Raw genomic sequence first — 12,837 nt, 5'->3', positions numbered from 1 at the left:
TAAAAACATTATGATTCAAAATGTTGATTGCATCTTTAACTCCAGCAACTGTACAAAGATTTAAATTTTCATCTTTATCACCTTTGCAGTAAGCTGGCAGGAGGCATTATCCATCTTCAAAAATAAAAAACAGATTTTCACATCTTGCTTTCAGTAAATTTTCAGTAACGATTAAGATCTATTCCACCAATTTACCATTCATAGAGATATGATAATTAAACCTGTAGGATATGTTGGAAGACATCATATTCTATTACACGCTGGACGTATGTCTTGGAGATGGTAGACAGGCTCTTAAGAGTTAAGACGTGAGATACCCACCACAAAGTTCCCTGTCTCTAACCTGCTCTCGCACAGTATTTATAAGGCTGATCAATAGTAAACCCCAGGATGTTGACAGATTCAGAACAGAACTAGATGTTGGACCACAACATTGTAACCCCAAATAATTTATTGACTTCTGATCTCTATCAGCACATTCTCACTAAAAGTCCTAGATCACACAGTAACAGCCCTTGATTCCTTCAAAGTATTTGCCGCACTCAATTGCTTTAGAATAATTTTCATTAAAAAGGATGGTATTGTCGTATTACAAAGTGTTTCTGGCTGCATTTAGCTGAAAAATCTGGCAAATGTTCATCACCATTTTGATGCTAGACAATTTTGCAATGCAACAGCAGATTTCCAAAAAGACATAGTGAATCTTTACAAAATTTTACATTTAAACTTTGAACAAAATGATATTGCTGACATCCACCCTCACAGGAGCAAATGGTATGAACATAAACAGTTTAAAATATTTGTAACATACAAGCAGACCAGTATAAGTTTTGCAGGAGTCCATTAGTCGGAGAGAAAGTGAGGACTGCAGATACTGGAGCGTCAGAGTCGAAACGATTGGCGCTGGAAAAGCACAGCATGTCAGGCAGCATTGGAGGAGCAGGAGAGTCAACGATTCGGACACAAGTCCTTCAAGAATGAAGAAGGGCATATGCCTGAAACATCAACTCTCCTGCTTCTCAGATGCTGTCTGACCTGCCTGTCACATTCTATTAGTTTGTGGTTAGGCATATGAAGGCTATTCAGTCTATCTTATGTCATCCATAATTAAATGTTAACCCCTCGCCACTGCAGTAATCACATGATTGCAGAGTTTCAGTTGCTACTTCTGTACTTTCAATTCTCACACATGTTGAGCAGTGTCCATGAAAATCTCTGATGTTCCTTCTAAATTTGCCATTCACCAACTTGTGTTTACGTGACATTTTTGCACTCACCTTTCCTCTTCAGTTGTACAGTGTTAACTGTTTTAAAAAGCTCACTGATCGGAAATAAGCAAAAGAAAAAAAAATCAGTGCCCTTTAGTAGAGAATGAAGATATTTGGGGTAATAGTAACCTTTTATTTCTAAACAGGGAGACAGATTGAGAATGCAGAATTAGATGTTGGGCTACAATATTTTAAAGTCAAATAATTGCCTGATGTCTGATCCCAAATGTTCTCATGAAAAGTCCAGTATCATGCAGTAAAATCCTGATATTCCTTCAAAGTATTTGCTGCACTTAATTACTTTCAAACCACTTTCATTAAAAAGGATAATGTTGCAGTACGACGTTTTCGGCTAAGTGCATTATCTGAAGCAACCAGGAACAACCTGGCAAATTTTCAGCTGGAAGCCTCTACCATTTTGATGCTGGAAAATTTTGTAGTGGAACAGCAGATGTTCCAAAGTCAGTGAATTTTTACAAAATCTTCTTAAATTTTGAACAAAATGTTTATAGAATGGTAAATTATCACATAATTGACAAATTAATTAATATAAAACATTAATGTTGATATTAGGATATTACCTTGGATAATATTTTGACAAATTGTTTTAAGAATTTTAAAGAGTTGATATTTAATAGTGAAATGATAATAAAGGGATTTGGTTTACATTACTCCATACCCAAAACTCTCACCAAGGAGAATGAAGTTGTTTTCTAATATAGAACTTGAATATTGCTGAAAAGAGGAACAGGTTGCTGAAAATTTAACTTGACATTTTCAGCTGGACAAACAAGAATGCCAAATTTCAAACAATGACTGTTTATACTGAAGGTGAAAATGGTGTTGATTGGTTCACAAGTGGACTCAGATTACACAAGATGTTTTCATCAAGAAAGCTACAAGGAATTATAGGTTTCCCCTAAGCTCCCTGGTAATGCAAAAAAGATTCAAGGCTTGACATATTTTTGTTTGAGAGAAACAGGTCGTGTTTTGAATATATGTTGTTTCCAACAAACATACCTTGCATCACCTTAACAATGGCTATAGGGGAGGCATTTTCCACTAATAGGATGGCTGTTTTAGTCCAAAATAATGTTCTGCCTAACCACATGATTGACCCCGGTCATGTATAAACTTCAGTGCTGATGCAATACCATGTACATGACTGTACATCCCAGTAAATGGCTGATTGCATAATAAAGATGTTTCTTTAGTTGTTCATATGAGGCTGAGTACAGTTTGTAATCAACCAGTCCAAACTCCAAGAACCAAAACTTGTTGCAGAAACATCCCAAGTGTACTACTAGCTGGACCAGCAAACCAGTCAAGCTAATGTTGTAGGTCATTTACATTTGCTGAAATCAATATATTCATATACACAGGCTCGTTCTCTGAAAACAAGAATATTTTCCAGGCATGCGCCTTTTTTGAATTTCTGCAGTTTTGGGCAAGTCAATAGTTGGTCATTACTTTGTCTATGACTATCTCAAATCAATCTGACTCAACCTTATGAGTACCTTTTGTTTCCCAATTTATAAATTATTAAACATACTTGAAATTTGGCCTTTATGCATTTTGACCTAATGAAATGTCAGACAAAAAGCTTCAGCAATATGTATCACTTTTCAGCAGTATTCAACAATGGTAAATGTAAATGTTCAGAAAAATAATCACCTTTCCCCTTTTGTATTTGTACTGTAATTGGTTAGAAACACTTATTAGTGGAATACGTATTGCAATTTATGGTTATTTTAATTTGAGACATTCCAGGATTTTTAAAAACATATGGATGTATTTTGCCATTTAACCATTCACACCCACTCACTTCTGCAGACAAAACTTTACAAATTGGCATTTTATGCAACATACCACAGGACACCTAAGGGATTTCATATGAAGTTATATGCAATTTAGAGATTAATTTACAATTTGTACAGTATATAATCGTTCATACACAAGATACTGGACAGAAGATAAAAGCACCAACAGTACTTAACACAGGTTGTTCTATTCTAAACTATCTGCTCCTGTTATTATAGGCACAAACTTATCCAACTGACAATGTGCAAGATATGAGATTGAAAAGTGCAGTGGCTACATAGTTCAATATGACAAATTACCTTGTACTTAGGCTATAGTTAGTTCTTATCCAAGCCCACCTTTTATAGGATATTATATCTGCAGCCTACAATTAAATTGTAATGCATCGGAGGTTCAACCTCTTAAGGCATTACTCCACTTGGGTCAGAGCATCAAAACAAAGAACTTTTAACAATTGGATATTTTCAAGGGATGAAGTCTATTATGACATATCCAGAACCTTTAGATATACCCATTTGGGATGCTCCCATAAAATTCCATCACTGCAAACCAGTTTGTGAAAACCACACAGTATGTGCAGCTGACGGTCATGACATTATTTCACGCTCCAGCATGCTTTGACAGAAAAATCTGAAAACCTTGCAGTTTGAAACCTTGAAATCTGAAAAAGGTTAACATTCTAGCATGTTTCAGTTCACTTTGTGAAAATGCCACCCACTGATTCAGAATAGTTCTTTACCAGGTTCAGAGCTGTGAAATGCTAGGTTATGAAAAAAACTAACCTATGTTCCCACAGCTATGAACAATCTCACTGTTGGAGCAGTACACACATATGCAATTTACTATATTAGAAAAAAAAACAAGTAACTCTCACCACAAACAAAATACATTCCCCTTGATTCAGAAACTGAGCCTACTTTATGTATTTCACTCCTAGTAACTACAACTCATGTGATTAAATGGTTTTATAATGTCTCAATTTTGATCCTAGATTCCACTGCTGACATTTCCACAATGTTAGGAGCTCTATGACTTATTATTTTTCCTCAAATACTGGGTTGAAAGATATTTTTAATTATTGATAGAAGGAAGTAGAGTTGATTAAAAGGTACGGTGTGTTAATGATATATCAGTTAACAACAGACCATGGGAATGGAGGCCTGTATAAACTGCAACATTCAACTGACAAGCAAAATACGAATAACCAAAAACAGAGTTAAAATTCAAGCAGTGGTTTCAAAACAGGTTGCAGTTCTTTGAATTATACAAATTTCATACAAATAACACAATTTTGACCCAATTAAATCCTTGCTCAAAGCTGCTTAAAAATTGAACTCAAATATTTGAAGTCAACTTGCGCACAAGCATACAAAATGGACTGTATTAAGAATAAAGACAAAATGTTTACCGAGTAAGATGCAGACTTTTAAAATGTGTTTAGTGACTTAAGCTAGAAAAGTCCATAAATTGGGATTTAGTGATTCTAAAACAGATTCCTATACAAATAATCAATACTTCTGCTATGTATCTTCACTGCATTGATAGATTATAATGGTTTACATCAGCAGTCACAGTGAGGGATTGCTGGCAATTAACTGTGAAACAGTCATTTCTATCACCACTGAGATCTCAATCCATGTGATAGTTCATTCAATGTTAAACTTGGGAGATTATCTTCAGAATTTGATATTAAAGTTTTCCAGGCTTCTTTTCCAAGTCACAATGGCGATTTATCTTATTTTGTTCAGTAAATTTTCTCCACACCTTGTCTTCTGTTTTGACCTTGCAAACTGAGGTGAACGTGACAGAATCAAGGAACCCTGATGACTTTCAGGTCATTTGATTTAAAGCTTTACTGACACAGTCTGTATTATAAATGTCTTTCCTCAACATGTTATGATGCATCTTTTAGCTCTGGAGTTTCTGTTGATTCAGGTGGCACTTCTGTTGATGGTGTCTGACTTCCTTCTCCTCCTCCTTCATGAAAAATAAAACAATAGGATGTTAATTTTTAAAACTCCTTTATTGTTGACACCTGTATAAGACAACGAATGATAACATTTCTGTAGAAACTGCCACGACTTAATTTCCATGTTTGTCTCATATTCTTAGATGATACACCAATACCATCAAATCAAATCTCAGTATCGTTTATCAAATAAAGTACATTTTCTAATTTGTCAGTGATGGTGAAACACATTTAGCTACCCAAATCTGAAGATGGCCAAGATATTAAATATAGTGTTTCTACATTTCTACCTCTTATTCCCAGTCTGTAGCTTTTGTGATGCCTCATTATTTTTAAAAGACATTCCCACTTCAGTTTTCCCCATGCTTTTTTTTTTGAGGTAAAGACTTGCTCTAATCCAATACTGCACAGGCACTGGATGTAGATTAGTACACCACACACAGCAATTACAAATCCTAGAATTATACAGCATGGCAACAGACTCTTCAGTCCAACTCATCCATGCCGGTCAAGTTTTCAAAACCAAACTACCACCATTTGCCTGCATTTGGCCCATATCTCTCTCAACCTTTTATTCTTTTACCTATCCAAATGTCTTTTAGATAATGTAACTGTACCTGCATGTACCACTTCCTCTGGCAGTTCATTCTATGTATGAACCATCCTCTGAAAACACTGCCCCTCAGGCCCCTTTTAAAGCTTTCTCCTCTCACCTTAAAATCATGCAGTCTAGTTTTTGACTTCCCTACCCAAGGGAAAAGACCTTGGGTATTCACTTTCTCTATGCCCCGTATGATTTTACAAACCTCCATAAAGATCAGCCCCCGACCAGCCAACGAAAAAATCCTAGCCTATCAAGTATCTCCTTATAACTCAAACCCTCTAGTCCTGGCAACATCCTGGTAAAATGTTTATGCACCCTCTCCAATTTAATAACATCCTTCCCATAGCAGAGCAACGAGAACTGTACATAGTACTCCAAAAGTAACCTCAGCAACGTCCTGCACAACTTCAACATGACCTTCAAATTCCTATACTCAATGGTCTCAGCAACGAAGGCCAGCATATGCTAAAAGCCTTCTTAACCAACCTGTGTACCTGCGATGCCACTTTTAAAGAACAATATTCCTGAACTCCTAGGTCTCTCTGTTCGATAACACTACACAGGTCCTTTCCATTAACTGTGCAAGTCCAGCCCTTGTTACTTGTACCAAAATTCAATACCTCACATTTATCCAAATTAAACTCCACCTGTCACTCATCATTGTCCCAATTGATCAAGATCCCTTTGTCATCTTAGGCAACCTTCTTCACTGTCCGCTACACCACCAATTTTGATGTCATTCGCAAATTTGCCAACCTTGCTTTCCAAATTCTCATCAAAATTGTTTATGTAAAATGACAAACAATAGTGTACACAGCACGGATCCCTGCGGAACATCACTGGTCACAGGCTTCCAGTCCAAATAAGAATCCACCACCACCACCTTCTGTTCCCTTCTGTCAAGCCAATTTTGTATCCAGCTGGCAATTCTGATAGCCTAGGCAACACGTGTTAGCCAGCTATTGAAACCACATGTAAATATTACACCTTTCAGCATAAAACAGCATAGAGTTACTAGAAACCCTAGTTGACATCAGCCTCAGCTATGTCTGGCTTTTTGACCCAGTATAATTTGCCATTACTTACTGAATCTTCAGGAATGCTGTCTTGCAATTCAAGCAAAGGAAACAATTAAAAAGGCCAACTGGAATAATTTGATGGTACTTGCGTTTGTATATCAATTGCCAATGGTACAGACCTGTAGAAGCAACATTTTGGTGAACTCTAAGAGCAGTTTTCAAAGAAAAAAAAATAGAAGGGGTATTAATGTCAGTGATTTGACATTTAGAAAGAAATTCCTGATATTAAGTTTTAAAATCCTATTTCATTATTCTTGCTAGATTTCTCAATACATGCAGAGTCACAGTTAAGAATGTAAAAATTTGAATTAAAAAGTTAATTTAATTCAATAAATACATTCATATGCAGGGTATTCACTATTTATCCAGATAATTTATTTGAAATTGATTGCCATGGGCCGTGCTACAACAAGACAGTTTCTTCCCACTGTGTACATGTACATATACTGTGATTAGTTTCAATATGCTATATAATTATTCACGGTAGATTATGATTCACTGTGAATCATAGAGTCATAGAGATGTACAGTATGGAAACACCCCCTTCAGTCTAACTCATCCACGCTGACCAGACATCCCAACCCAATCTAGTCCCACCTGCCAGCACCCGGCCCATATCCCTCCAAACCCTTCCTATTCATACACCCAGCCAAATGCTTTTTAAATGTTGCAATTGTACCAGCTGCCACCACTTCCTCTGGCAGCTCATTCCAGCAGAAAATAGTTTTTATAATGTAGAAAGTTACCAGAAGGCAATTTGGATACAGAACTGGCGCAAAGGTAGAAGACAGAGGGTGGTGGTGGAGGATTGTTTTTCAGACTGGAGGCCTGTGACCAGTGGAGTGCCACAAGGATCTGTGCTGGGTCCTCTACATTGTGTCATTTATATAAATGATTTGGATGCGAGCATAAGAGGTACAGTTAGTAAGTTTGCAGATGACATGAAAATTGGAGGTGTAGTGGACAGCAACGAACAGATTACAACAGGATCTTGATCAGATGGGCCAATGGGCTGAGAAGTAGCAGATGGAGTTTAATTCAGATAAATGCGAGGTGCGGCATTTTGGGAAAGCAAATCTTAGCAGGACTTATACACTTAATGATAAGGTCCTAGAGAGTGCTGAACAAAGAGATCTTGGAGTGCAGGTTCATAGCTCCTTGAAAGTGGAGTCGCAGGGAGATAGAATAGTGAAGAAGGCGTTTGGTATGCTTTCCTTTCTTGGTCAGAGTATTGAGTACAGGAGTTGGGAGGTCATGTTGCGGCTGTACAGGACATTGGTTAGGCCACTGTTGGAATATTGCGTGCAATTCTGGTCTCCTTCCTATCGGAAAGATGTTGTGAAACTTGAAAGGGTTCAGAAAAGATTGACAAGAATGTTGCCAGGGTTAGAGGATTTGAGTTATAGGGAAGGGCTGAACAGGCTGGGGCTGTTTTCCCTGGAGCAGAGGTTGAGAGGTGACCTTATAGAGGTTTACAAAATTATGAGGGGCATGGATAGGATAAATAGACAAAGTCTTTTCCCTGGGGTGGGGAGTGCAGAATTAGAGGGCATAGGTTTAGGATGAGGGGAGAAACATATAAAAGGGTCCTAAGAGGCAAATTTTTCACGCAGAGGGTGGTACGTGTATGGAATGAGCTGCCAGAGGAAGTGGAGGAGGTTGGTACAATTGCAACATTTAAAAGGCATTTGGATGTGTATATGAATAGCAAGGGTTTGGATGGATATGGGCCGGGTGCTGGCAGGTGGAACTAGATTGGGTTGGGATATCTAGTCGGCATGGACGGGTTGGATCAAAGGGTCTACTTCAATGCTGTACATCTCTATGCCTATATGAATGTAGAATTATGGACTATGCTATTAGGAATAGTCGCAAAGGCAAACAAAAATAGTAAAGAGTCAAGTGGGGATAGAGAACCATAATGAAAACATGGTGAGGTGTGGATAAATTTTGAAAAATGGCACGTGATTGCATTTTCAGATTGCTATCACTACACAAAAGCAACATATTTTTAAAAAACAGAACTAATCTTTTCACACTATGAAACTGCACATAAGACATTTGTTTTAAAGAAAGATAATCAATAGCATGCAAAATGACATTAAAATGTGTTGTATATAAATTACTGTACTCTGTATCAAAAACTGTGGTAAGCTATCAGATTAGCTGCTCAGGGCAGCGGTTTAGAAAAGGCAATTGATGAAGGGTGGGCAAAAATTCACATTGGTAGCCAGTCCAGACAACTATGCAGTGACTCCTGCAGGCTGCAAGTAAAATTCTCTGCAGTGGACAGAAATGGAATCTATCAAGAGGCCACCTTAACTCCTTTGTGAACGATTGTTGAAATAAACAGAATGCTGGAGAAACTTAGCAGATCTACCAGCATTTGTGGAGAGAGAAAAACAGATGTGACATAGAGAGTTTTATATGACTTCTTCAGAATTAAGAGCGTTCCGAAGAAGAATCATACAGTATTTGAATAATTAATTCTGTTTTTCTCTCCAGAGATTCTCCCACAGTGTTTGTTTCAGATGTTCAGGATAGGTAGTATTTTGCTTTCGTGAAGAATAGCCAGCTGATCAGAGGACATGTATTCTGCACTGTTAGAACTCTCACTGATTTTTCAATTCTGGTTTGGATCTGAGGAGTTGAAGGTGAACTTTAAAACAAACTGATATTTATTTATGACACCAGACTTGGAAGTCAGCTGCAGGTTGATTCTTGTTCAAAGAATACTCTAGACCTTTCAGTTGCAGACTTACATTACACTCAAGCAGACATTGAATGTTAACCATATCCTCATAGGGAGAGGACCAGTCTAACAAACAGAAACCAAGTGTTCCAACTTGTTTTGAATTGTATTTAAATCAGAAGGATTGTGCCTATGAAAGGATGGATGTTTGATTGCTGTCTGGTTGGCCTCCATCCTTCCTGTTAGGTTTGGAGAATAGAATCTGGAGTTAAGTATTAAGTGAATATTCCTCGGAACCTAATTGCAGCTAATTGCATGCAGTTGTGTTTTCAGAAACCAAACAAGAGACAATCCCACATGCCTATAATGTTATGGATTGTGCAGTCTGTTCAAATGCACCAGCCAGTTACATCTCATTTTGTCTTTTGATTTATCCCTTAACCATGTGTGTTTGTCTAGATAAAAACAATGACTGCAGATGCTGGAAACCAGAGTCTAGATTAGAGTGGTGCTGTAAAAGCACAGCAGTTCAGGCAACATCCGAGGAGCAGTAAAATCGACGTTTCCTGATGAAGGGCTTTTGCCCGAAACATCGATTTTACTGCTCCTCGGATGCTGCCTGAACTGCTGTGCTTTTACAGCACCACTCTAATCTAGACCCCCATTTGTCTCTATGTCTTTGAGAAATGGGAGTGACTAGAATCAATAAAGATTGGAGTTAAATCATTGACACTAATGAAATTACCTTGTGGTTTAACTTTGCTCTGTTACTGCATTATTAATAAATTGTTAATGCTTTTGTTTAAACTATAAACTTGGTATCTGGTATCCGTTATGCAGAAAATCTGGTACGGGTTATTTTTAAAAATCTGATTGGGAGCCATTAGAGCAATATTGAGAGTCAGAGTGTTTTATTTAGGGTGTTGCAAATGTAAGGAAATTGAGTTGATTTGCTTAGACTGTGTTTCATTGTCAGAACAACGCCGTACACGTCAATACAACCAGGAGAGATAGGGGAAAGAAAATCGAATACTGTAAAAAGGTAGTAATACCATTTCACAATCAGCAGGGTGCACTATAGCTAATGAAAAATGCCTTATTTTTAAAAATGGAAGTTTGATGTCATAAAAAGGAAAACAATTTATGCAAGCTAGCAGTTTGCTGCTCCTTGCAATGGAGTGCAGTGGCCTGTGAAACTCCCTAGATACCAAGGAGCATACAAGGCGAATTAAGGAAGAAAAGGAAAGCTGATGCCAAATGTCAAGAACTCAATACTGCAGCAAGTTGAATGTGGAGAAAATACAGGGGTGAAATCAATAAGATATTTAAGGTGGTAAAGAAAGGGCATGAATGAATATTGCTAAGTAAAATCAAAGCTTTTCTCTTGTTCTTAATGCAAAGAAAAGAGTAGGGCTCATAAAAGACCAACATGTAGAGTCAGTAGATGTGGGTATTTCTGTTCAAAATATGCTTCAGCCTTCAAAAAAAATGATGATGCCAGCGTTGCAGTTGATGAAGTCTGTGAATGATGAAATGTGATAAACAGAGAATGAGAAATATTAAAGATTAGCATCTTTAAAAAGTAGATAAGCCACCAGATCTAGATAAAATGTATCCCAGGCTGTTAGAAAAAGCCAGAGAGGAAATGGACACAATGACCCTAGTTTTCCAATCCTCACTGGGGTGCAATGCTGAAAGCTTGAAGGACTATTTAAAGAGTGGTCAAGGAAGAGACTGAACAATTAGTCAGTCCAATTTTTGTCATTGGAAAAGTACTGGAATCAATTCTGAGACACAAGATAAACTATAATTTAGAATTCTAGGCATCCAGTAACCAAGGAGAGTCAGCATGGATTTGTTAAGATCACAGGAACATAAGAAAAAAAAGAGCAGAAATAGACCATTCAGTCCAACAGGTCTGCTCCATCATTCAATCATGCATAATGTGCTTCTCAATCCAATTCTCCTGCTTTCTCCTGGATCCCATGATCCTCATACTAATTAGGAATCTATCTATAGCTGTCTTAAAGATATTCAATGATTTGGCCTCCACAGCCTTCTCAGTCAATAAGTCCCACAGATTCACTGTCCACTGGCTGAAGAAATTCTCTCTAACCTCACTGTAGGGACAACCCTTTAGAACTCTGGGGGGTAGCCTCCGCTCCACTCCTAATCTGTCCTAACAGTCCTCTACGTCCACTCTATCCAGGTCTTTTATATTCTGCAAATATTAATGAGATTCCCCTCTCATCCTTTTAAACTCTAGCGAGTACAGACCCAGAGTCCTCAATTGGTCCTTATCTCAGAAATGAAAGATTTGTCGAATAATACTTATAAACCTCCTGTGGACCCCACCAAAGCTCGCACATGCTTATTTAGATAAGAGGCCCAAAACTTCTCAGCATATTCCAAATGCAGTCTGACCAGAACCTTATACAGCCTCAGAATATTCTTGCATTCTAACCCTTTCAAAAGGAATACCAACATTGCATTTACCTTCCCAACTGCCAATTGAACCTGTATGTTAACTTAAGAGAATTCTGAACTGGGACTCCTAAATCTGTGTGCTTCAGATTTCCAAAGTCTTTGCTCATTTCAAAAATAGCTTACACCTCTAATCTTCCTACTGAAGTTGATAATCTCACAACTCTATTTGCCACTTCTTTGCCTATTGTCCAAGTCCTCTGCAGCCCAATACTGATGCCTGTAGAACATTATTAGTCACTGGCTCCCATCCTGAAAAAGGACCCTTTTATTCCTACACACAATTCTCTCTCCACGGCAGTAACTTGTCCCAAGATCATGGGCTAATTTCTTATTTGGCAGCCTCCTGTCAGCCACCTTGTCAAAGGGCTACTTAACATCCAGATAGATCACACCCACTGGCTCTCCTTTGTCAAACGTGTTGGTTACCTCAGAACTCTAACAGATTTGGCAGGCATGATCACCCCTTGACAAAGCCATACTGACTCAGCCCTATTTTACCATGCAATTCCAAGTACTCTGCAATTTCATCCTTCTATTGCACTCTAAAATCATACAGATAACTGAGTTCAGGCCAACCAGCCTATAATTTCCTGTCTTCTGCCTCCCTCCCTTCTTAAAAGTGTTACATTAGTTTCTTTTTCCCAGTTCCTGGGGCTTTCCCTGACTGCAGTAATTCCTGAAAGATCACTATCAATGCCTCCACAATTTCCTCAGCTTTCTCATTCAGAACCCTGGAGTGCAGTCTCTCTGGTCTGCGTGATTCATCCACCTTCAAACTTATCAGCTTGCCTAGTACCTTCTCCTTAGCGATGGCCAGTACACCCACTTCTGCCCCAACTCCCTTGAAATTCTGGTATGTTACTGGTATCTTCCACCGTGAAAACTGATGTAAAAGTCCCATTCAGCTCCTCTGCCAT

The 12,837-nt window shown here is 38.0% G+C and overlaps 1 protein-coding gene and 1 long non-coding RNA gene across 5 annotated transcripts in view; one reads left to right on the top strand and one right to left on the bottom strand.

Annotated features, from left to right (window-relative positions):
- LOC140453544 (uncharacterized) overlaps window positions 1-12,837 on the top strand; it is an 80,647-nt gene that overhangs the window by 49,839 nt on the left and 17,971 nt on the right. The window lies entirely within an intron of this gene.
- The window catches only part of LOC140453542 (cAMP-dependent protein kinase inhibitor alpha-like), a 111,599-nt gene continuing 101,914 nt past the window's right edge, over window positions 3,153-12,837 (bottom strand). For all 4 annotated transcript variants that reach the window (XM_072548318.1, XM_072548316.1, XM_072548315.1 and 1 more), the window contains one exon: window positions 3,153-5,066. In XM_072548318.1, the coding sequence (XP_072404419.1) occupies window positions 4,984-5,066 (83 nt within the window). In that variant the 3' untranslated portion in view covers window positions 3,153-4,983. The remainder of the gene's footprint in view (window positions 5,067-12,837) is intronic.

Source organism: Chiloscyllium punctatum, chromosome 27 (assembly GCF_047496795.1).
Source record: "Chiloscyllium punctatum isolate Juve2018m chromosome 27, sChiPun1.3, whole genome shotgun sequence".
NCBI lineage: Eukaryota > Metazoa > Chordata > Chondrichthyes > Orectolobiformes > Hemiscylliidae > Chiloscyllium > Chiloscyllium punctatum.
Note: the sequence above shows the minus strand (reverse complement) of the source record. Positions and strands in the feature narration are given on the sequence as shown.